This window comes from Herpailurus yagouaroundi, unplaced genomic scaffold (genome assembly GCF_014898765.1).
Source record: "Herpailurus yagouaroundi ecotype Mexico unplaced genomic scaffold, PumYag 185, whole genome shotgun sequence".
In the NCBI taxonomy this organism is placed as follows: Eukaryota; Metazoa; Chordata; class Mammalia; order Carnivora; family Felidae; genus Herpailurus; species Herpailurus yagouaroundi.
Window position 1 is genome coordinate 6,069,573 of NW_024412416.1, and position 23,844 is coordinate 6,093,416.

Below are 23,844 nucleotides of genomic sequence, written 5' to 3' on the forward strand. Positions count from 1 at the left end.
AAAAAAAAAAAAAACACTCAGGGACGTGATGGTTGTCCCCAGGTGCCTGCAGGGGGAATACTCCAGGGAGACTGAAGAACTTTCTAAGATCAGAGCTGCTGTCTTATGAGGGAGTGAGCGGCCGGTTGGTGGAGGTGATCGAGGAGAAGCCAGCCGAGTATGTGCTGGGCGCAAGCAGGAGCTGGAGTGGATGGCTGTAAAGCCCCACTAAACGGGGTTTGATGGGATAATCCCTGAGGTGCTTTAGGAGCTGGGGCCAGGAATCAGGGAGGAGATGGGGCCGCTGCCTCAGGACCCTGGGCTGTGTGAGGGCAGCCGTAGGGGCCCCTTCAGGCACAGAATGAGGCCGCGGTAGTCCAGATGCTCTCACCCCTGTTCTCTGTGCCTGAAGCCTTGGCTCAGCCGGGCGCCGTCTTGGGCTGGCACCACAAGGCCAGCATGGCCCCAGCCAGGTTGACGCTCTGAGGCAGGTGGCGTCCGTGTCAATGATCTTATTACGCAGGTGAGGAAACTGAGGCCTCCGTCCCACCCTCCCCCGTGGACTTCCCGGGGCTTTGCCCCAGGCCACCAGTCAGAGGAGGAGGGCCGCGGCCCAGGCCCGACCAAACGTGCTCACTCAGCTCTGGCCCTGCTCACGGCCTTGGGGCGGGGGCAGTGACTGTGGTCCAGCCTGCTCTTGGTGGCCTCGCACGGGCCTGCTCCTGGAAGCTCTGCACCTGCTCTTTCTCCCCGGACAGGCAGTGCAGGGCCCCCAGGAGCAGACCCAGGGACCCAGAGCGGAGCCCGGGGAAGGCCTGGCCTCTATGGGTCTCCTTTCCCTTCCTCCCCCTTGAGTCCTTTCCAGGCCCTGGGGGTGTCCAGGCTGTGGGAACGTGGGAGGGAAGGATGCAGGCAGGGCTCGTGGGGCCTGCAGCCACAGTGTGGTATTCTCATTACCAGCCCGGCCTCTCCCTCGGCCACTGTGGCTGCCTTCACACCTCCTCTCTGCCTGTTGACACAAGGCCGCCTCCCCCAGGGCCGAAGGTGTCGACTTGGGAACGAGGGTGTTCAGGGGCCTCCAAAACAGCCCGGCAGCGGTCCTCTCGGCAACCCCGAAACCCCTTGTGGGCTGGGGGCGGGGGCTGCAGGTCCCCACCCTGGGAGGCCCAGGGAAAGGCGGGGCCTACGTCCCTGAGAGGGGGGGAGAGGGAGGGGGGAGGACATGAGCCCTGAGTCCACCTGCCCAGATAGTCGTCTCCCCTGGCTCCAGGGGCTGGTGCCTGACACGGCCTGCCAGGCAGAGTGCCATCGGTGTCACCAGGAGGCCCAAGACTGAAGCCACCAGGGCAAGGGCACCCTGACCGGACCTTAGAAGCACCTGGTCTTCTGAGCACCACACACTGTCCAGTGCCCAACACTGTGCCTGCAGCGAGGGACCCATTCAGGGCTTAAACCCCATAATTTTGTCAGCCTGCTGTTCTCCCCTTGCTTAGGTGGGCCGGGCCGGACCGGAGAGATCAGTTCCTTTGCCTCAGTCCCCAGAGTCAGGATTCGGACCAGCAGAGGGCACACACCGTGCCATCAGCAAGGCTCCAGGGAGGGACGTGCCCTCCGGGATTCAGAGGTTGGAGGAGGCGAAAGGCAAATTCTGAGTCTGTGGTGGCCTGGGTGCGGGTACCCTGGGGCCACGGAGAGGCACTATGTGGCCAGGTGATCAGGGCAGGTCCCAGGAGGAAGGGAGGGACCTGAAGTCGTGGGTTTTCTCCAGGTGGAGGTGCCGGGTTCCTAACCGAGGCACCAGGTGTGAGCCCAGGCCTGGGAGGGGAAAGGCAGCACTGGTGTGGACCGTGAAAGTGGGCTGGAGCCCCGAGGGGAGCGGTGGGAGGAGCTGGCCGGGGTTGGAAAGGCCTCCCGAGTGGGGAGTTTGGACAGAAGTCCTGAGGAGGGGGAGGGTGAAGAGGCGGAGGCGGGAAGCCAGTGGGGCGACAGCAGTCAGGCGGGGTGAGGGCTGACTGGAGCCGTGGCCTTTGGGCCCAGGAGCCAGTGGCAGAGAATGTGGAGGTTGGCGGGGAAGACGCGGCCTCATTGGCTAGGGGAAGCACGGGAGGGCTGGAGGGCTGCCCATCGGGCCAGGGGCACAGGGGTGGGCCTGCCACTCTTCCTCCAACAAGAAGGCCAGGCCACGGAGGCTGGTGTGGAAGGGCCTGTGGCAGCCCCAGAACTGCCCCAGAACGGTCCTTGAGGCGGCTCAGGCCTAGGTTCCCGCTGTGCCTGGGCTCCGGTCCCCACCTGAGCCTCAGTCTCCTCGTCTGTGAAATGGGTGTCCTTGCTGGGACATGCACTCAGCGTGTGGGACTGGAGAAGTCTCGCCTGCCTGCCCTGCTGGGGGGAAGCGGTCACCTGGGGTCCCGCAGCTGGGGAAGGACAGTGTGGGAGAGTGAGTGGTGCACACTCCTGCCGCCCGGGCCCTGGGAGGGAAGACCCAGCCTCCTGGCCCCCAAAGCCATAAGGGGGCTCAGACCCACCTGCTGGAAAGCCAACAGGTTTGGGTGGTTCTGCAAAGTCTTTTCCTCCCTCCCTCTACTCCCTCCCTCCTTGCCTTCCTCCTTCCCTCCCTTCCTCCCTCTGCTCCCTCCCTCCCTGCCTCCCTCTCTCCCTTCCTTCCTTCCTCCCTCCCTCCCTTCCTCCCTCTGCTTCCTTCCTTCATTCCTTCCTTGCTCCCTCCCTTCCTTCCTCCCTCCCTCTGCTCCCTCCCTCCTTCCTTCCTTCCTTCCTCCCTTCCTTCCTTCCTTCCTTCCTTTTCTTTCATTTAATTATCAAAGCAATGCATTCTCATTTCAGGAAAGTGAGAAAATGCAGACAATCAAAAAGAAGGGAATTTTATTCTATTTTCAGGTTTATTTATTTATTTTGAGAGACAAAGAGAGACCAAGAGAGGGGCAAAGAGAGAAGGAGAGAGAGAATCCCAAGCAGGCTCCGTGCTGTCAGTGCAGAGCCCGACTTGGGGCTTGAACTCGTGGACTGTGAGGTCGTGGCCTGAGCTGAAATCAAGCCTCCTAGGTCGCTTCACCGGCTGAGCCACCGAGGCATCCCAAAAAGAAGGGAATTTTAAAAGGCCCCTGGTTGCATCCTGCCGGAGAGAACCAGGTTAACACTAGGTTGGCCCCAGGTTAGCACGGACCCTGCCCCTGTATCCTGTCCTTTTCCAGGCTTCCCTGCAAGTACGTGAACATAGAGATAGACGCATCAAGAGAAAGTGTGTCGGGGTTTCTTCTGTTTTAGTTTTTCCATTTTTTGAAGCTTCTGGTATATGTTTTATTTTTCATACCAGCTTTATTGGGATTTGATTCACACATCATACGTTGACCTGTGTAAAGTGTATAATTCAACAGTTCTGTGTGTATAGTACCTAAAATTGTTTTAATTGGGGTAAAATATATTTAACATAAAATTTGCCATCTTAATCATTTTTTTTTTATTTTTTTTTTAACGTTTATTTATTTTTTTTGGGACAGAGAGAGACCGAGCATGAACGGGGGAGGGGCAGAGAGAGAGGGAGACACAGAATCGGAAACAGGGTCCAGGCTCTGAGCCATCCGCCCAGACCCCGACGCGGGGCTCGAACTCACGGACCGCGAGATCATGACCTGGCTGAAGTCGGACGCTTAACCGACTGCGCCACCCAGGCGCCCCCATCTTAATCATTTTTAAGTGTGCAATTCAGTGCCATTCATTATAGTCATAGTGTTAGGCAGCCGTCACTTTCCACAAGTTTTCATCACCTCACGTAGAAGCTCTGGACCCATCAAGGAAGAACTCTCTTTACCCCCAGTCCCTGGTAACCTCTCAACCACTTCCTGTCTCTATGAATCTGTCTGTTCTAGGTGCCTCGCAGAAGTGGAATCATACAGTACTTTTTCTTTGTGTCTGACTTACTTTACTTTTTAGAAGTTAATTTATTTTGAGAGAGAGAGAAAATCCCAAGCAGGTTCCACACTGTCAGCGAGGAGCCCGACACGGGGCTCGAACTCACGAACCATGAGATCATGACCTAAGCCAAAACCAAGAATTGGACACTTAGCCGACTGAGCCACCCAGGTGCCCCGCATATGGCTTCCTTTCATGCCTTCAGGGTTTGTCCATGGGTTAGCGTGTGCCTGAACTTCATTCCTGTTCATGGTTGAAAAATACTCCATTGCACATACAGACCACATTCTGTTTCTCCATTCATCCGTTGCTGGACATTTGGTTCGTTTCCACCTTTTGGCTCTTGTGCCTTAATGCTCCTACAAAAGTTGGTGTCCCAATCCCTGTTCTAGTGCCTGCTTCCAAGTTCTTTGGGTATGAAGAGAGCCTGTGGTTTTGTGACCGACTCTTCTAACGTATCCACATTCTCCGTATCGTCAGTAGATGTATTTCTGCGATGAGATGTTTAGGGCACGCCTAGTGCTCCCATGATGTGGTGGTAGCAGGTTAGCCGAGAAGTTCCCTGGTGCACACTGAGATGCCTTACAGTTTTCCACACAGGGACATCCTGATACCTACATTTAAAAAATTATTTTTAGGTTGCATGTGTAAGGGGCGCCTGGGCGGCTCTGTCAGTTAAGTGTCCACCTTCGGCTCAGGTCATGATCTCGCGGTTCGTGACTTTGAGCCCCGTGTCCGGCTCCGTGCTGACGGCTCAGAGCCTGGAGCCTGCTTTGGATTCTGTGTCTCCCTCTCTCTCTGCCCCTCCCCTGCTTGCACTCTGGCTCTCTCTCAAAAATAAATAAAAACATTTTAAAAATTTTTTTAAAAAGATAAGTTGCACGTGTAATAAACGAGTGCAAACTCCTTGTGAAAAAATTAAGCATTCCAGATGAGATGAAAGTCTCCCTTGACCACCTTCCAGAACCCAGACCTGTCCCCGCCCACCCACCGAGTAAGTCCCGTAGTCACCCACAGATTGGCTGAGACTCCTACTGTGTGAGACTTGTCTGTGCTCGTACACACGTGCGCACAGTAGACCCTTCGAACACGCACGGTATTGTTCGATGACTTTCTGTGCGGGGTTGTTTTTTAGATCTGTGTTCTATCTTGTTTTTGCGTGGATCGGTGGTGGTGTCCTACTGGATGGATTCTTCTAGAACTTGGTTCTGCCACCCAGCGGTGTGTCTTCATGGGCGCCTTTCGGTCTTTTCTAACCAGAATGAATTCCCGCCAGGGAAACCGCCGGGCAGAGGGCGTGCTGAGGCTGTTCTGAAGTTGTAGGCTGGCCTCGGAGAAGCCCCGGAGGTGGGCTGTCGAGGCTAACCTGGTTTTGGGCAGCCAGCCCGGCTGGGGGCCCCAGCTAGCCCGGCCACCTGTGCCATGCCGTGCCAGTGCATTCTCGGGCTGGGGCACCATCTCCAAGGGGGAAGGAGGTTCCCTTGGCTCAGGCCAGGGGCTGATCTTGGATTTCTCTTGCTGAGGGAGCCTCGAGAACAGAGGACTGAGTTCATCCTTTCCCTCAGTCTTTAGCACGTCATCTGTACTGACCAGGTAAGACCCTTCTGTGTGATTTAGTTATCTGGTCGCTTTAAGCTCTGTCCCCTCCCCCTAGATGTTCTCCATTCTGTCCAGGGACGTCCCTGTCCCCCCCGCCTCTGGCAAAGAATCCTCTGCCCGGAGTCGGCTCACTCCCCCAGGTGCTGGCCAGGTGTTCAGTTCAGTCCTAGGAGCCCCCACTCTGCTTTTTTTTTTTTTTTTTTAAGTTTATTTTGAGAGCAAGAGGGAACGTGCCTGCAATGGGGAGGGGCAGAAAAAGCGGGAGAGAGAATCCCAAGCAGGTTCCTCAACGTCCGCGCGGAGCCCGACATGGGGCTCCAACTCACAAACCATGAGATCGTGACCTGAGCCAGAATCAAGAGCCGGAGGCTTAGCTGGCTGAACAGCCCAAGCACCCCCCTCCCCTCTGCTTTTTGTTGGGCCTGATGTCAGATGCCTCGGGGGGGTACCCTCCTTCTCCTGCTGAGTTGGCTGAGGGCCCGAGCCGCCCGGTGACCTGGTGGGGGGCTCATCGCAGTCCTGACACCTCACCACACTGTTGCGAGTGGTCAGCAAGGGTAGGGGTGGGGTTACAAGGAACCCCAGAACTGTCCATCCTGCCTGGAGGGAGGTCTATCTTGTGCTTCCTGGAGGGGCTGGTGTTGGACATGGCCTCGGTCAGCAGCTGAGCTAGACCTGCATATCCTTAGCGGGGACTCGGCAAGGGCACTGAGCCCAAGGCATCCGCTGCTTAGAGTTTCCAGCGGCTTGTGGTCTTTTTTTCAGCCTTTGCTCCCAGGAGCATATAGGGAAGGTCGGGGGACCTGAGCCCTGCTTGGGCCCTTCCCTCCTGGCCTGTCCCCCTTCTCCTCACTCCTCTGGGCTCTGTCCCTCTGCTTCTCTGCACACTTGTATGTTTTTCCCAGTGAACAGATGAGCAGGCAGGGCTCCAGCGAGGGCAAGTGGCATATCTGGGAGTCCCACAGCCCATCACACTGGCATTGAGCTGGCTTCACCCACTTCTTAAGTCAGCCCCTGCATCTCTGGTTCCTGGTGCCTGACCCTGGCCCTAGAACAAAGGCTTGTTACAGGCAGGTCCGCCCGGCTCAGATCCCCAAATCCCAGGCGGCTGGGCAGCGCCCTCTGCTGGCAGTGGCTGGGAATTTGAGGACACTGGTCCACAACTGTCCACCCAGACGTCAACTCTCTGGCCTGGGAAGGGAACCTTCCAACCAGCGCAGGCAGTGGAGAGTCCTGGCTCCATTTTACAGTTGGGGAAACCAAGGTGCCACGTGACAGGCTTCCCCACACCCACGTGTCTGCATCTCTGCTTTGGGCTGGTTCCCCTCCTTAACCCCTTTATGCCTTGGTTTCCCCACATTATCCTAGAAAGCTGCCATCCTCCTCCACTTACCCAGAGGAAGCAAAGAAGCATAAATGTGACTCCCCTACGAGAGAGGCACTGTCTGCTCCCCCTGCGCCCTCAGCCCCGCTCCCAGAACTGCGGATTCGGCCACTTCCCCTTGAGTCTCTCCTGGAATCCGCCAAATCTCTCTCCTTTCTTGCCACCCCCTCCCTCCTCATCACCCCTCTGCCTCCTGTGACTTCCACTGGCTGAGCATCCAGCTGATCCATGACCAAGATAATCAGATTATCTCAGGTCTGGAATAATCTATTCCATATGGCTCGCCAACTCAGAGGCTCCGGGAGCTAAAGGTGTGAGGACAGGGGGTGATCTTAGTTGGAAGGGTCTCCCTGGGAGCCTTGGGGCCTCAGCTGGGAGGCTGCTGGGGAAGGAGGGAGGTGGCGGAGAAGTCGGGGGCCTTCCTGCTGAGCCCCCTGACTGCTTTGGGGCTCCAGGTGGCCGCAGCCACATCCACCCATGACCCACGGGGGTTTAGGAACCATGATGGGGGGCTGGACACGCCCAGTGCTTTCTCCACTCTCTGGATTGGGGTGGGGGTGGCCATGCCACTATAGGGCACTGCTTCTCAAAAGTGGCCGAGCTTCATAATTCTGGGGGAAGCGGTACTTTTCTTTCTTTCCTTTTTAATGTTTATTTTTGACAGAGGGAGATCGAGGACGAGCAGGAGAGGGCCAGAGAGAGAGGGAGACACAGAATCCGAAGCAGGCTCCAGGCTCTGAGCGGTCAGCACAGAGCCTCACACGGGGCTAGAACCCACGAACTGTGAGATCATGACCTGAGCCCGTCGGACGCTTAACCGATGGAGCCCCCCAGGCACCCCGGACATGGTACTTTTCATACCCAGATTCTCCAGCTCTGGTGCAGCAGGTCCAGGGTGGGTGTGGAAACCTTTTTATTCTTACGTCTCCCATGGTCCCTGTGACTTGTGACAAGATGTTGTGGGCACTTGAGGTCTCTGGGGAAGTCTCCTCCCACGCCAGCACCCTCACTCTCGGGGCTGCCTCTGGGAGGTAGGGGGCCCCCACGTCTTCCAGAGGAGACAGGAGAGGTGGTGGGGAGGAGAGAACCCGGGCTTTGGCCCCACACACAGGCAAACAGGCCCCAGCTCTGCCCCTGCTAGCCACGTGACCTAGAACAACCTCCCTACGCCCCATTCCCTCACATACACAGGGAGGCAGAGACGCCCACATAGCCACGTGGTTGTCAGCTGTGACCCAGCCAGGCCCCAGCGACGGCAGCAAGCGTGCCCGTGGGTGTTGCCCAAAGCCCCGTCCGTATACTCTGATCCGATCCTTACAATATGTCAGCACAGCAGGCATTACCCCCTGGCCCAGAGGCAGAAGCTGTGTGGGCCCCGAGATGGAGAGTTACCCACATGACACAGGTGCTACATGGCAGGATGGGGACTCTATGCTGGCCCACGCTGGCCACACTCCAGAGGGGTGTTCTAGGCTGCCTGGAGGTGGCAGCTCCTTAAACAACAATGAAGGGGCTGCCTCGGGCGGGTGCTGGGGTGTGGTGGGAAGATCTCAGCAAGCAGGGGCACCTGAATTAGGAGCTTCCCAGGAGATGCGCCTGCTGATGCTAAGCAGGCTGGCGGTACAGGGGGCTGCTTCCTTCTCCTGGGGCCTCTGGCTCCGGCGGGCCAGGGATTAGGGGCTCCAAGGGGCTATTGACATAGCACCTTTGATTAGCACTCCTGTGTCAGAAGGGCTGGCCGGGAAATGAGGGCATTGAGGCGGGGGGGGGGGGGGGGTGCGGTGTCCAGGACCCAGGCTGGGCCGAGGAGCGGGCTGGTTCCTAGCGGGAAGGCTGAGAGACCCCGGCCCCCCGCCCTGGAGGATGCCGCCCTGCTCTGCCCGCCCCCACCCCGGCCAAGGACTGCAACTGAACTCTCACCTCTGCTCAGTGGGGCTGCCCCGAGGCCTCATTTCCCAGCCTTACACGTTGGCAGGCGAAGGCAGGCTCGGGCCAGGGGAGGGGGAGCCACTGGCACCGGCACTTGTCAAAACACAGGCCCCAGAGGTGTGAAGTCCTCACCCCAGCGGGAGGGCGTGTGGGCCCTGCAGCCCGGAGAACTCATTAACGGGGGCAGCTCCCAAATGAACCCACAGGAGAGGCTGGCGATAAGGAGATCAAAGGTGATGGGGGGAGAGGCAAAAGGGAGGCGACTGACAGGAGGTGGTGGAGCCCAGGCCCCAGGTTGGGGGGGGGGGGTCCCTCCTCTTCCCCAGCTTAGCTCCATCGGGCCCACTGGCCGTGGCCCTTGTACAAACTGGGCCTGGACACCCCAAGGGCAGCAGGAGAGGGAGGGACTCCCAGGTGGCAGCCTTTAGGGCTGAAGACGCCAAGGTTGGGGTCGGGGGTGGAACCCTGCCATCTGCCCCACCTCTCTCATGCCCTTTTTGTGGGCTCTTTGACTCCACACTGGCCCTGGGACCTTTTTAGCCCTCCTTCAGCCTGCCATGCACCCCTCACGGTGTCCTCCCCTGCTCCAGACCTCTTGGTGGTTCCGTGGCAGGTGCCCAAGGGATGTCAAACCTCAGGTCCCAGATGTGAGAATCCTCAGGAGACAGAGCTGCGTTTTTTCAGGATAAACAGTCTGCCTCCCACACACACGGCCTGTTGTCCAAAACATGTCTGGTTGATTTTGTGCTTTTACAATAACAAACCGGCACCGGTGGTTTCCTCTGGACACAGAATGGCAGGCCTCAGAGGCGGGGATAGTAATGAACTTTGTTACACCCTTCATTACCTGTTGAGCTTTTGACTTTCCGGTCACACGCACATACTGTATTTTCAGAGATGAAAGTAAAGCAAAAGGGTGGCTGATTGCCTAGGAGTTTTTGGGTTGTGCCGAGTTTCCTCAATTAGCTACAAAGTGGAAATCAGAATTCTGTGGGGATTGGAGGGTTGTTTTTTTTTTTTTTTTTGCTCCTTTAACATTCAGAAGGTTGGCAGCAGAGGCTCTGAGCCCTCTCAGATGCAATCCCTCCTGCTTGATGGGTCTTTATTCAGCCCCCCCCCCCCCCACCCCTACCCCTTGCCTGAGTGCACAACATACTCTACCAAGTCCCAACGGTTTGTCCCCTTGGGTCCGGTGGGATCAAAAGAGCCCAGCCACTGGGCTGCAATACCAGCTTCTTAGCTTGGATCTGGAGCCCCAGGAGGGCATCCATCGAGCAGGGTCCAAAAGGAGACCCTACTGACAGCTTCAAGCTGGGAGGGCTCTCCTGGACCAGACTCTCCTTGGGAATGGGTCCTAGGAAGACCTAGGTCCCCCCTAGGAAGGGGAGAAGCTCCCCTTCTGCCCAGGGGTGGGTTGGGACTGCCTCTCCTGGATGTGACCGTGGGTGTAAGCATTCTGGGGCCGCTGGGACAGACTGCAGAGGAAGGGGGTGTAGAAGGTGCTGGAAGAAGCCGAGGGCAGGAGAAGATAAAAGAGGCGAGGGCGGGGGACGGTGGGGGGCAGAGATGCCCAGGGAGAAGCTGCTAAACCACTTGGCCTTCTTTGCTACAGACCAGCTCACCCGGCAGTCACAGGGCTAGAAGGCATCGGGGATGCAAAATGTTAGACCCCTCACACTGGAAGAGACCCTATATACCGCTTCTCTTGAAGACGTGCTACGCACCAGGTACTTCACAGTCTGGGTGGACAACAGACATCTGTGCCTGAAGTAGCTATCACGACAAGGTGTAAACTCAAACTCCTGAGGGATCAGGCAGGCAGTATCGGTTCCTTGAGATTTCCTACGTAGACAGTCTTGTTGCCAAGTGGAGACGGTTTAGTCTCTTCCTTTCCAATCTGTATGCTTTTCTGTTTTTGCACAAGCCAGGCCCTCCGGCGCACTGTCGAGTAGGCCTGGGGAGGAGCAGACATCCCCTCCTGGTTCTCAACATTATGGGAAAGCATTCACTCTTCCACTATTTACTATGATATTAGCTGTGGGCTCTTTGTGGATGCCTTTTATCAGGTTGAGACGGTTCCCCTCTATTGCTAGTTGGCTGAGAAGTTTTATTACGGAGGGGTATGAATTTTGTTACGTGCATTTTTCTATGTCGTGTCCACTCACATTTCGATGGCAAAACCTGATATACCTGCCTCCAAATGGTAGGACGCCAACTGGTGGCCAGTGGTGGCAGCTTGCCAAGCCCTTGATCCTGCCAGGGAGAAGGTGCCCTAGAGGGCCTGAGGCTTCCCCTCCCTCAGCTCACACGGTCCAGCAACGTGGCCATACTTGGCCAGCTTGTTGGATTTGCCTGGGATAGTTTCCTCATAGTGCTCCCTCCGTCCCCCCACCCCCGATCACCACCACCAGGTAAGGCCACGTCCAGGACCGGTCTGCCTCAGAGGAGAAATGGATTACTGCTCCTTTCACCTCTAGCAGGGATCAGGGCCCCACTCCGGGTCCCCATCCTATTCATTCTGCAGACCTGGCTGCAGTATGCCTCAAGGCTCCCGTTATACAAACTGGGAACGAATTTGCAAGAAAGCGTAAGAATCTGCATAAGGTCCCAACAGGCGAAGGCAGCCCCAAGCCCAGGTACTGTACTTCCAGTTCCCCGGACCGCGCTTCCTCTGACCTGCTGGGCTGGCCCAACACGCCAGGCAGCGCGGGCAAGAGGCCCCAGTGGCTGGCTCCGGTGCCCATGCGAGGGCCCAGGTGGGGCCCGACCTGGGACGGCCAAGGGGCCCGCACCTTCAGCACCCCCCCACCCCCGTTGGTTCAAAGGGTATGGCCCCGCCCCCTCCAGGCCCCGAGCCCGCTTTGAAGTGCTGATGCGGCCTGGAAGGGGCCACTTCACACCTCGGGCTCGGGATAAAGCGGTCGCCGGGCGCCGGTCCGCAGATGCGCCGCCGCCGCCATGGCCCAGTCCCTGTGCCCGCCGCTCTCCGAGTCCTGGCTCCTCTTCCCGGGTTGGGGCCCGCCTCGGCCTCTGCCTCTGCCGCCCTCCGACAGGGACTGCGGCTGCTCCCCCGCCTCGTCCCCGGACTCCTGGGGCAGCGTCCCGGCCGGCAGCCCCGAGCTGAGCCCCGGACGGCCCGGCACCCACGCGGCCGCCGGAGCCCGGGGCGCAGGGAGGCGCGGCGCGCGCAGCAGCCGCCTGGGCTCCGGGCAGCGGCAGAGCGCCAGCGAGCGCGAGAAGCTGCGCATGCGCACGCTCGCCCGCGCCCTGCACGAGCTGCGCCGCTTTCTGCCGCCGTCCGTGGCGCCCGCCGGCCAGAGCCTCACCAAGATCGAGACGCTGCGCCTGGCCATCCGCTACATCGGCCACCTGTCGGCGGTGCTGGGCCTCAGCGAGGAGAGCCTGCAGCGCCGGCGCCGGCGGCGCAGCGACGCGGCGGTGCCTCGGGGCTGCCCGCTCTGCCCCGACGGCGGCCCCGCGCAGACGCAGGTGCAGGTGCAGGTGGAGGCGCGCGCCCAGCTTCTGCGCTCAGCCGCCAGCCCCTCCGCGTCCTGGGGGTCCCCGCCGGCCTGTCTCGGAGAACTAGCGGCGCCGCAGCCGCGCGACCCGCCAGTGCTTTATGACGAGGCGGCGTGTTCGGAATCGCAGGCAATGGAGCCGAGTCCCTCGTCTCCGGTTAGTACTTCCTTCCCCGCGCGGGACTCTCTCCCCCCATCCACGGGGCCATCGTGGGTGCTGCTACCTGTCGTCCGCGTCCGCCGCTCACAGGCCTCCTGCGGCATCCCCGCCGGCAGCCTGGCCTTGTTTGCTTGCTGTCCCGAGCAGCGTAGTCAGTGTGCCTGGGGCGGTCAAGCGGCGAGGGGAGGGAGAGGACACGCAGGGGAGAGGCTCTTGTGCCCGAGTGGAACCTACGAGCGCGGACACCCACGCGTGGCGGCCAGCGCTGAAGGTAACTCTATACCCTCTCCCCCTAGCTCTTTCCCGGCGACGTGCTGTCCCTGCTGGAGACCTGGATGCCCCTCTCGCCTCTGGAGTGGCCGCCGGCCTGAGTCGAAGTGACGACGTACAATTGGCGCCCTGTGAGCATCGAGGCCCTTTTGGCTTTCAGCACCTTCAAAACGGTCCCTCTCCAGGCTCCCTTTCCTAGGAGAGGGCACCTGCGATACTGGCATGGGCATTCCTGAGAGTGAGAGCCCGTCCCCACCCAAGACAACGCTCCCCAGCCCCTCCAGCAATGGAGGGACCCATAGGTTGACCCTTGGAGGCAGGCAGGGGGCGCCTGCCTACTATGTATTTATTTATTTGTGAATAAACTGTGCTGGTGTCAGTTGACCGTTTCTTCTTCCTTCGCATGGACACAAAGCTCCCTCCCCTTCTCCAAAGAAGAACCTAGGAGAATTAAGAGAGTTTCTGGCAGTCTTCAGCCCTCAAAGCACAAAGGCCCAGACCCTTTCCCCTTTGCCCTGGCTTAGCCTGTCCTATTCCAGGAAGGCCAGCCTGGAGCGGGAAGATGCTGTATGTGAGAAAGTGGTAGCCGTGGAGCCTGTCCCCCTTTTCCTTGAACCCGGTGGGAGGTGCATTAAAAGCAAAGTATCTGTGTAGAAAATACGTTTTCTTAGTAATTACTGTGCATCATCAGGTCCTTTACACATTTTATACCCAAATAACGATTTTACTGAGGGTCAGCACTCAGGGTCGGTATGAATTCAGAATCCCAAGTTCTCCCTGGTCAGGTTTTGCCAGCTCTGGGGTCTGAGAGGACACCAGCTCCAAGGACTCGTTCCATGCATCCCAAGTCCTTATTCCCCTGTACTGGAGCTTTGTGGCCTGGACCTTGGGATTTTCTTATCTGCCTTCACTCTGCTTTCTCTTCCAGGTGGGCTAGGGACATTAACATTTTATGAGTCAGTCCCGAGTTAACTGTGACCTCCCAGAGGCCTAGCTAGAGTGGAGAGGCTCATGGGGTTGCCTCCAAATCCACATAGCTGACCTGGAACCACACTCGTGTCTGCATTGCTGGGTTCAGATCAGGGATGCAGTGTATGGGGAAGAAGGAAGCCTTGACCCAGAAGGGGCCTGGCTTGGCTCAAGGGGTCTGGTAAGCAGTCAAGCCTTGTGGGGGAGTTGAGGTGAGGCTAGGGGATGTAGCCTCTGCCCAAGGGTCCCCCAGCCCTCTATGGATACCAAGTTCTCCCCTCCCTGCCAAGCAACTTTGAAACACAGGCCTTAGCATTTGTTTTTTATAGTAGCTTTATTGAGATATAGTTTACATACCATGAAATTCAACCTTATAATTCAGTGACTTTAGTATATTCGTAGTAATGCAACCATTACCACTGTCTAAATCGAGAACATTTTCATCACCAGGGAAAGAAACCCTGTGCCCATTAGCAGGTGCTCCCCATGACCCACGCCCCCCCCCCCCCCCCCCCCCCCCTCTCCAGCCCAGGCATCTACCTCCTGTCTCCATAGATTGGCCGGTTCCACACATTTTGTGTAACTGGAATCACACAATAGAGGCCTTTTGTGCCCTGCTTCTTTCATTTAACGTTTTCCGGGTTTATCCGTGTGGCCTAGGTGCATCAGTATTTCATTTCTTTTTATTGCCCAGTGATACTCCATTGCACGGATATACCACGGTTTATCTGTTTATCCGTCGGTACAGATAGGTTTGTTTTGAAACCACCTCAGAGATCAGTTCCAGTGCTCGGGCCCAGGCCGGGAGGGGCAGGAATTCGGCGTAGCCGGGGGGCACCAATGTGACGTTCAGGCGTCCAGGCGCACGCACCCTGGCCGGCATTTGGCCGCACAGAGCGGGATCCAAAAGCAGAGGCCCTGCAGGGGGGCTGACCTCACACCTCCGCTGATCACCCCCTTTCCCACACCTCGCCCCTCATCTTGCTCTCCCCTCCCAGGACCCTAACTGGAGCAGAGCGAGAAGTCTTTTCCAGGGGCCCTACCCAAGTTAGAAAATCTGTTTGCATGGCAAAGGCCCTGCGGTTTCGGATGGGGAATTAAAGTTATTAGCAAGTCTTTTCACAGCTAAGTGGGGCTCATCGGCCAGCGCCCTCCCCTGCGGAGAGCATTCTCCTCCCTCCCGGAGCCGGCGAGGCCCACTGTTTATCAGCACCTCGGTGTGAATTTTCATTAACACGTCTCTGCTAATGAGACGGAGGACGGCGGATGGGAAGGGGGCTCCTCCCACCTCTCCTGCGCCTGCGCCCGCGCCCCCTCGCTGGGCCGGCGCCGCCCGCCCCGGGGAGGAGACCCTGTGTACGCGTCCCAAGGCCTACGTCAGTGAGCACCGTCCAGGTAGGTGACAGCGTGCGCTCGCTTGGTTCTCAGCACCTGTGACAAGTGGCCAGTTGGTGGGAGAGTTAAGGAAGGAAGAGGCTAGCCGACGCGCCGGAGCGGAGGGTGGGTGGCCGCTTTGGCTGGGGACCCGGATGTGAGTGCGGCGCCTGTGTGCCTCCCCCGGGGCGCACGGTTTAGGCGACAGCTGAACGCCGGCCTGTCTCTGGGACGGAGGCTAGGTGGTGGCACCTCACCCGGGGCCCTGCCAGGGTGCCCTGGCCTGGCGCGGCGGGGGCGCGTGCCTGCTGGAAGGCGGGAGCCGGAGCGTGGCGTGGGCACCGGGTGCCCCACGGGGCCGCTGGCCCGCGGCGCTGCGTCCTTCGGGAGAGCTGCTGTCCCGGCCGGCCGGGTCGGATGGGCAGAGCGGTTGGTTACCCGAGCCGGGCTCTGTGTTAAAGGCTTTCAGTTCACCGTCTAACCTCAAGTCGCCGCAGGTGAGGCGGGCAGGTGTGTGCGCTTATACCTATTTAACAGATCGGGACACTAAAGCACAGAAAACAGGGCATTTTTCACAGAGCTAGTACCTGGCCGTTGGGACGGGGACAACGGTGGGAGGCAGTTGACCAGTCAGGTGTTTGGAACAGTCCTGGCGGGCAAGCGTGTGTGTTGGGGGGGGGGGGGAGGGGGGAGGCTGGGGGTGTAAAATAAGGCCCCACTGCACCGTGGCCACCAGTGTTATTGCCGGCAGCGAACATTCTGCCCACTGAGCCTACATGTTGCTCCCGCTGGGGAAACTGTACTGTGTAGGTGCTGGTTGGGCCAGGTTCTAAGGCGGGGCAGCTAAGCCGACGGCTCTGTGTTCAAGACATTGATTCAAGGACAGGCTGCAGGGATCACAGGGTGGACCCCCCCCCCCCCCCAACGCGGGGATGGGGGAGGTGGTCATGAGTTGTCTGCATGGGCCCGTCCTAAGGTCCTAGGCGTAGGACTGAGGGGGGGGGGGTCCCCTGCCTTGGGTGGGTGGCTGGTGCGTCTGGAGGAGGGCCAGCCCAGTGTCCCTCTGGCCACGCGGTACCAAATAAGCAGGTCCGTCCAAAGGGCATGTGGATGCGCCAGGATTTTGCAAGGGCCTGGATCTGGAGAACCAGGTGGCCCCGGGCTGAGGAGGGAAGCTAGCCTTAACCGCTAAGCCCCACTTACCCCGGAGTGAGGCCAGGAGCCCACCCTGACCCCCCACATGTCATCCCTGCATTTGCACAACCCTAAGGGCCCTACCTCCCAAATGTTGCGCCTTGGGTGCTCCTTCCACTCACACTGGTTCCAGCCTCCCCTGAGGAGACCCAGGGTTCTTGGTGCTTCTGAGGGGTCCCTTTGCCCAGTGGGCAAGCTCCTCTTTGGGGACCGCTGGTGCACCAGCCCCGAGTGGGGCTAGAGCCGTGGGTCCCCAGCTCAGCGTGGCTCAGGCCCCTTCCACCCATTCCCCGGAGCCTTGCCGGGCCCTCTGCCCTCCACCCTCCTCTCTTCCCCCTCCTCCCTCCCTTGGACCTGGCCTGTGAGGCTTCTTTCGAATGCCCCAGCTCCTCTCTCCCATTCCTGCCCTCCCCACACACACTAGGAGATGGGGAGGTGTCCTGGTGTTGGCAATATGTGACTTTGGAGAGTGGACAGGGCCACCTCTGAGGTCTTGGCCAAGCTTAGCACCCCTCCTGCCTTCTTCCCCTGAGGTCTGGCATTTTTCTTTCTTCAGACAGTGCTCTCCCCTCCTTAGCTTCAGTGGGCACCCCCTCTGCATTGCTCCAGGGATGGGCACGTGACACAGGCCCACACGGTCAGCACGGAGTGGTTCAGGCATGAGACCACATTTGGGCCAGTGAGAAGCAGGCTCCGGACTTTGCTGGAACCATCAAGAAAGGGACATTTGCGAATATACATTCTTCTCCAGTTCATATGGAACGTTCTCCAGAATAGATCACATACTGGGACACAAATCAGCCCTCAACAAGTACAGAAAGATCGAGATCATACCGTGCATATTTTCAGACCACAACTCTGTGAAACTCGAAATCAACCACAAGAAAAAATTTGGAAAGATAACAAATACTTGGAGACTAAAGAACATCCTACTAAAGAACAAATGGGCTAATCCAGAAGTTAAAGAGGAAATTAAAAAGTACATGGAAACCAATGAGAATGACAACACCACGGCGCAAAACCTCTGGGACACAGCAAAGGCAGTCATAAGAGGGAACTATATAGCAATCCAGGCCTTCCTAAAGAAGGAAGAAAGGTCTCAGATACACAACCTAACCTTACACCTTAAAGAGCTGAAAAAAGAACAGCAAATAAACCCCAAACCAGCAGAAGACAGTAAATAATAAAGATTAGAGAAGAAATCAATGCTATTGAAACCAAAAAACCCAGTAGAACAGATCAATGAAACCAGAAACTGGTTCTTTGAAAGAATTAACAAAAAATCACCTCCTAGCCAGATTGATCAAAAAGAAAAAGGAAGGGACCCAAATAAATAAAAGGAAGAATGAAAGAGGAGAGATCACAACCAACGCTGCAGAAATGCAAATAATAATAAGAATATGGTGAGCAATTATATGCCAATAAAATGGGCAATCTGGAAGAAATGGACAAATTCCTAGAAACATATACACTACCAAAACTGAAACAGGGATAGAAAATTTGGACAGACCCATAACCAGTAAAGAAATTGAATTAGTAATCAAAAATTTCCCAAAAAACAAGAGTCCAGGACCAGATGGCTTTCCAAGGGAATTCTACCAAGCATTTAAGAAAGAGTTAACACCTATTCTCTTGAAGCTGTTCCAAAAAATAGAAATGGAGGGAAAACTTCCAAACTCTATAAAATCAGCATTATCTTGATTCCAAAACCAGACAAAGACCCCATGAAAAAGGAGAACTATAGACCAATTTCCCTGATGAACATGGATGCAAAAATCTTCAACAAGGTATTAGCCAACCAGATCAAACAATACATTAAAAAAAATTACCACGACCAGGTGGGACTTATACCTGGGATGCAGGGCTGGTTCAATATCTGCAAAACAATTAACATGATTCATCACATCAATAAAAGAAAGGAAAAGAACCACATGATCCTCTCAATAGATGCAGAGAAAGCATTTGACAAAATACAGCATCCTTTCTTGATAAAAACCCTCAAGAAAGTAGGGAGAGAAGGATCATACCCCAAGATCATAAAAGCCATATATGAAAGACCCAACACTAATGTCATCCTCAATGGGGAAAAACTGAGAGCTTTCCCCCTAAGGTCAGGAACAACACAGGGATGTCCACTCTCACCACTGTTATTCTACGTAGTATTGGAAGTCTTAGCCTCAACAATCAGACAACACAAAGGAATAAAAGGCATCCAAATCAGTCAGGAGGAAGTCAAACTTTCACTCTTGGCAGATGACATGATACTCTATATGGAAAACCCTAAAGATTCCACCAAAAAACTGCTAGAACTGATCCATGAATTCAGCAAAGTTGCAGGATATAAAACCAATGCACAGAAATCAGTTGCATTCCTATACACCAACAATGAAGCAACTGAAAGAGAAATCAAGGAATCAATCCCATTTATAATTGCACCAACACCTGTAAAATACCTAAGAATAAATCTAACCAAACAGGTGAAAAATCTATACACTGAAAACTATAGAAAGCTTATGAAAGCAATTGAAGAACACACACACACACACACACACACACACACACACACACACACACAGGAAAAAATATTCCGTGCTCCTGGATAGGAAGAACAAATATTGTTAAAATGTCAATACTACCCAAAGCAATCTACATATTCAATGCAATCCCTATCAAAATAATACCAGCATTCTTCACAGAGCTAGAACAATCCTCAAATTTGTGTGGAACCAGAAAAGACCCTGAATAGCCAAAGCAATCTGGAAAAAGAAAACCAAAAAAGGAGGCATCACAATCCCAGACTTCAAGCTGTATGACACTTTTTTTTTAATTGTTTATTTATTTTTGACAGAGTGTGAGCAGGGTAGAGGCGGGGAGAGAGAGAGAGAGAGAGAGAGAGAGAGAGAGAGAGAAAGAATCTGAATCAGGCTCCAGGCTCTGAGCTGTCAGCACAGAGCCTGATGTGGGGCTCGAACTCATGAACCGGGAGATAATGACCTGAGCCAAAGTAGACGCTTAACCGACCGAGCCACCCAGGCGCCCCTCAAACTGTATTACAAAGCTGTAATCATCAAGACAGTATGGTACCGGCACAAAAACAAACTCAGATCAATGGAACAGAATAGAGAACACAGAAATGGACCCGCAAACGTATTGCCAACTAATCTTTGACAAAGCAGGAAAGAATATCCAATGGAGTAAAGACAGTCTCTTCAGCAAGTGGTGCTGGGAAAACTGGGCAGTGACATGCAGAAGAATGAACCTGGACCACTTTCTTATACCATACACAAAAATAAACTCAAAATAGATGAAAGACCTCAATGTAAGACGGGAAGCCATCAAAATCCTTGAGGAGAAAGCAGGCAAAAACCTCTTGACCTCAGCCGCAGCAGCTTCTTACTCAACACATCTCTGGAGGCAAGGGAAACAAAAGCAAAAATGAACTATTGGAACTTTTTATCAAGATAAAAAGCTTCTGCACAGTGAAGGAAACAATCAGCAAAACCTAAAGGCAACCGACGGAATGGGAGAAGATATTTGCAAATGACATATCAGATAAAGGGTTAGTATCCAAAATGTATAAAGAACCCATCAAACTCCACACCCAAAAAACAAGTAATCCAGGGAAGAAATGGGCAAAAGACATGAATAGACACTTCTCCAAAGAAGACATCCAGATGGTCAACCGACACATGAAAAAATGCTCAACATCACTCATCATCAGGGAAATAGAAATCAAAACCACAATGAGATACCACCTGACACCCGTCAGAATGGCTAACACGAACAACTCAGGCAACAACAGATGTTGGCGAGGATGCGGAGAAAGAGGATCTCTCTTGCATTGTTGGTGGGAATGCAAGCTGGTGCAGCCACTCTGGAAAACAGTATGGAGGTTCCGTAAAAAATTAAAAATAGAACTACCCTACGACCCGGCAATTGCACTACTAGGCATTTATCCAAGGTATACAGGTGTGCTGTTTTGAAGGGGCACATGCACCCAATGTTTATAGCAGCACTATCAACAATAGCCAAAGTATGGAAAGAGCCCAAATGTCCATCGATGGATGAATGGATAAAGAAGATTTTGGTATTTTATATATATATATATATATATATATATATATATATATATATATGTGTATATATATATATATATATATATGTAATGAGTATTACTCAGCAATCAAAAAGAATGAAATCTTGCCATTTGCAACTACATGGATGGAACTAGAGGGTATCATGGTAAGCGAAATTAGAGAAGGACAAATATCATAGGACTTCACTCATGAGGACTTTAAGACAGAACAGATGAACGTAAGGGGAGCAAAAATAATATAAAAACAGGGAGGGGGACAACACATAAGAGACTTAAATATGGAGAACAAACAGAGGGTTACTGGAGGGGGTGTGGGAGGGGGGATGGGCTAAATGGGTAAAGGAATCTATTCCTGAAATTATTGTTGCACTATATGCTAACTAACTTGGATGTAAATTTAAAAAATAAATACAATAAAACATTTTTAAAAATTAAAATAAACTTTAAAAAAGTAAAAAATAAATAAAAGAAAGGGACACTCGCTGTGGGTGCTGTCGGCAGTCATGTTGCCACCCAAGCAAAGGGCATCAAAACAGAGATGGAGAGAGATTCCTGTTGTTACTCAGCACCTGGACCCGGCTCCCCAGAAAGCATTACGTCCTACATTACGTGAGCCAACCCTAAAGTTCGTTTGAGAGCTGGGTCTCTGACACTTGATGTTGGAAAAGCCCATTAGGACTTGATACGGGCTGTTCCGAGCAGTGACCTGAGCCTCCATTTTCCTTCTGTACAATGGGGATAATGATCATCTGTACATCTCACAAGGTGTACTTGTAAAGCAGACACATCACAGCAGGTGCCCCATCAGTGTTAGTCCTCTGTTACATTTAGGGGGTGTGCGAGGCCAAGGCCATCATCCTGAGTTTTCCTCCCTCATCTCAAAAGGGAGTCAGTGCCTGCTGTTTAGAGGAACAGGACCCGTTGGTGTAAAGGTTGTCTTTGCTGCTGTTTTTTGTTTCCACGGGCAGGAGAATGAGGGGCGGAGCGCCTCAGGTGGGAACCTCTTCACCCGGGGACGTGCTGCCGGTCAGTACCAGCGCCGTGAAGGAGGGATCAGGACAGTGAGGAGCATGTGTGTCCCAAGGGAGGAGATGGATGGCGACACAAAAGGAGATGCCTGTCACCAACCCCGCGTGCAGTTGACCACGGGGAGGCCGGGGACGTGTCACCCACCTGCAGTTCTCAGAGACACCACACGGTGTCCTCGGAGAGGCAGGCATAGGCCTTGAGCTGCGGAGACCCCTCCAGCCGGTTTTCCTGGGAAGGGCAGTTTCCAGAAAAGAGAGGCACCTCTCTGACCCCATCCTGTCCCCCAGTCACCCCACCCACCCAGGGTCCCAGGCCACAGTTCCTGCCTGCCACCTCGCCTCTCAGACCCGTGTGACCTCAGACGGTCACCCAACCTCTGATCCTCCACAGCCTCTCCGAAGCAATTCCAGGAAGGTTGTGTATGAGCCAGCTCAGAGAGGGAGAGGAAGTGGGTGGGGAGAAAGAGGGCCACATAGCAGCTGGGGTGGCCTGGGGTCTTGGTCATTTGAGCAAAGTGGCTCTCCTGGGCTTAGAAGGCGAGGGTCCCTCACACGGCCTAGGACTCGGCCTTGCTGGGGTCTGGACTGGGTGGGAACAAAAGGACACACACCACAGTGACTTTGGAGTCTGGAAACAATAGCACTGTTTATTGGGGTGACATCTGCCCACCCGAGGGCTCTGACAAGCGGCTTAGGGTTGGAGGCTCCCCAGATCATCCCTCTCCCCTTGCTGAGGTCCCAGACTGCCCGTCTAGGCTCCTGGGGGCCTCTGTCACCTCGTCTCTTGGCCTCGGAGCATCCCGGGGCGAAGCCTGCCTGCCACCAACCTTGCAGAGAGCCCAGTCACTTCCCGGAGGTCTCTCTCTGGAGAAGCAGGGAGTACCTGTGAAGCCGGGTCCAGTGCTCCTGCTCTTTCACCTTCTTCTCCAGCTTCTGGAACCTGTGGGCCACACAGGTGGAGATGAGAGGAAGCCGCTTTGTGCCTCGTCACCCCCCTGCCGCCCGGCTCCAAGGTCCCCGGGGCAGACCTTGACCGCCCTGTGCTAATCCAAGAGCCTCTCCGAGTGGCTTGTCTGCGGCACGACTGTGTCCTCGGGGCTCCACCCGGTGCAGGGCCGGTACTCGAAACACCTTTACTGCGTGACGACGGGGCCTGCGTGCTGCGGGAGGCGCCCCACGGAAGGCACGGTACCACGGGGGACTCACGGTCTGTGCGCGTGGACCACCGTTAGCCACGTCAGGATGACCACACCTCCAGGGAGCAGACGCCGCTAGAGCATCGAGTGTCACCGGCTGGCCTCCCAAGACCCGACCTTGACTGCCCACCTGCTCAAACATACCGACCTTTGCCCCACATTCTTCCTTAAATTCTTCTTTCCAGCTTCTCTCTTAACTCAGGCAAAAGACCCGAAGGGCATAACATCCCGAGAAGGAAACCAGAACCACCCTGCCGGCAGTAACGACTGACAGCCCAGACAGAGTTCTGGAGGCCCGGCCAACCAGACCAGTCTGAACTTAACCCCCGGCTCACGCCTGTGCACATGGGACCGTGCGGTGACCCAGGGAGGGACCAGTGGTTACTTCATCATAATACTAAAATCTGCACCGAGGGGGGGCTCATCTCATTTACGTGACATACAAAGCATATGTGTAGACGTGTTTCCTTAGGGCGCGTGCAGGACCTCATGCCCACCTCTGCGTACAGTGACAAGGCTTCCCTAACCCTCAGTTTCAGGAACCCACCCATCCCTGCTCTGAGAGTCACGGCTTTTGAAAGTTCTTCCCGGTGATGTCCTTATCCACTGCGAATAAAGTTTCCCTTGTGCCACAATTCACCTGCTGTAGTTTGTCTGTGTGACTCACCACAGAGTGAACTCCCACTGGTTTGGTTTTGGTAGTGACAGGCAAGGGTGCAAGTTCGGGAAAGATCCATGTGGCTGAAACAGCCCTGCTTCCCCCCCACCCCAGCTCCATCAGGGTGACAGGGGGGGAAGGACAATTGTAATTTGAGGCGTTTTAAGTGCCACAGAGGTCGAATGGAGGGAGGCGGGAGGGATCCATCCACCTTGCCTGGGGAGCTCCTGGAAGAGAAGACCCTCGAGTTGGGTTTTTTACAAGATGTTAATTTTTTTTTTTTTTTAAGTAACAAATAAATGCGCATTCAGTACAGGAAAAGCAGGGCAGTCCAGGATTCACCCCTCATTCTGCCTGTGCAGAGATGGCCACTGTGAGCCGGGGGAAGGAAGCCTTCCTTCTGGGGAAGGGGTGCCCCTGCTGTCTGGCTTTCTGCCTTGGGTGCCTGAGGGCACAGAGGATGTTAAACTGCTTAGGGCAAGCAGGAGGAGGGCTACTTCTGGGGAAAAAGACCATGGTTGCAGCTTTGGATTTTTGAGGCTCTACCTGCCAAGGAACATCCA

General features: G+C 55.2%; 2 protein-coding genes and 2 long non-coding RNA genes across 8 annotated transcripts in view; 3 read left to right on the plus strand and 1 right to left on the minus strand.

Annotated features, from left to right (window-relative positions):
- MESP1 (mesoderm posterior bHLH transcription factor 1) overlaps positions 1 to 13,150 on the plus strand; it is a 19,549-nt gene extending 6,399 nt beyond the window's left edge. Inside the window, exons 2-4 of one of the 3 annotated variants that reach the window (XM_040493663.1) lie at positions 10,431 to 10,545; positions 11,299 to 12,493; positions 12,793 to 13,150. In XM_040493663.1, coding sequence (XP_040349597.1) covers positions 11,777 to 12,493; positions 12,793 to 12,867 — 792 coding nt within the window. In that variant the 5' untranslated portion in view covers positions 10,431 to 10,545; positions 11,299 to 11,776 and the 3' untranslated portion in view covers positions 12,868 to 13,150. The remainder of the gene's footprint in view (positions 1 to 10,430; positions 10,546 to 11,298; positions 12,494 to 12,792) is intronic. The other 2 variants (XM_040493664.1, XM_040493662.1) reach the window with 2 other exon arrangements.
- Positions 13,151 to 15,029: 1,879 nt separating this feature from the next.
- The window catches only part of LOC121042397 (uncharacterized), a 40,158-nt gene continuing 31,343 nt past the window's right edge, over positions 15,030 to 23,844 (plus strand). For 2 of the 3 annotated variants that reach the window (XR_005796165.1, XR_005796164.1), the window contains exon 1: positions 15,030 to 15,130. This is a non-coding gene — a long non-coding RNA (uncharacterized LOC121042397). The remainder of the gene's footprint in view (positions 15,131 to 23,844) is intronic. The other variant, XR_005796168.1, reaches the window with a different exon arrangement.
- On the plus strand, positions 15,142 to 23,258 carry LOC121042401 (uncharacterized). The gene is made up of 2 exons (XR_005796174.1): positions 15,142 to 15,606; positions 22,809 to 23,258. It is a non-coding gene; the product is annotated as an uncharacterized LOC121042401 (long non-coding RNA).
- WDR93 (WD repeat domain 93) overlaps positions 22,048 to 23,844 on the minus strand; it is a 51,230-nt gene continuing 49,433 nt past the window's right edge. Inside the window, exon 18 of the mRNA XM_040493670.1 lies at positions 22,048 to 22,367. Coding sequence (XP_040349604.1) covers positions 22,271 to 22,367 — 97 coding nt within the window. The 3' untranslated portion in view covers positions 22,048 to 22,270. The remainder of the gene's footprint in view (positions 22,368 to 23,844) is intronic.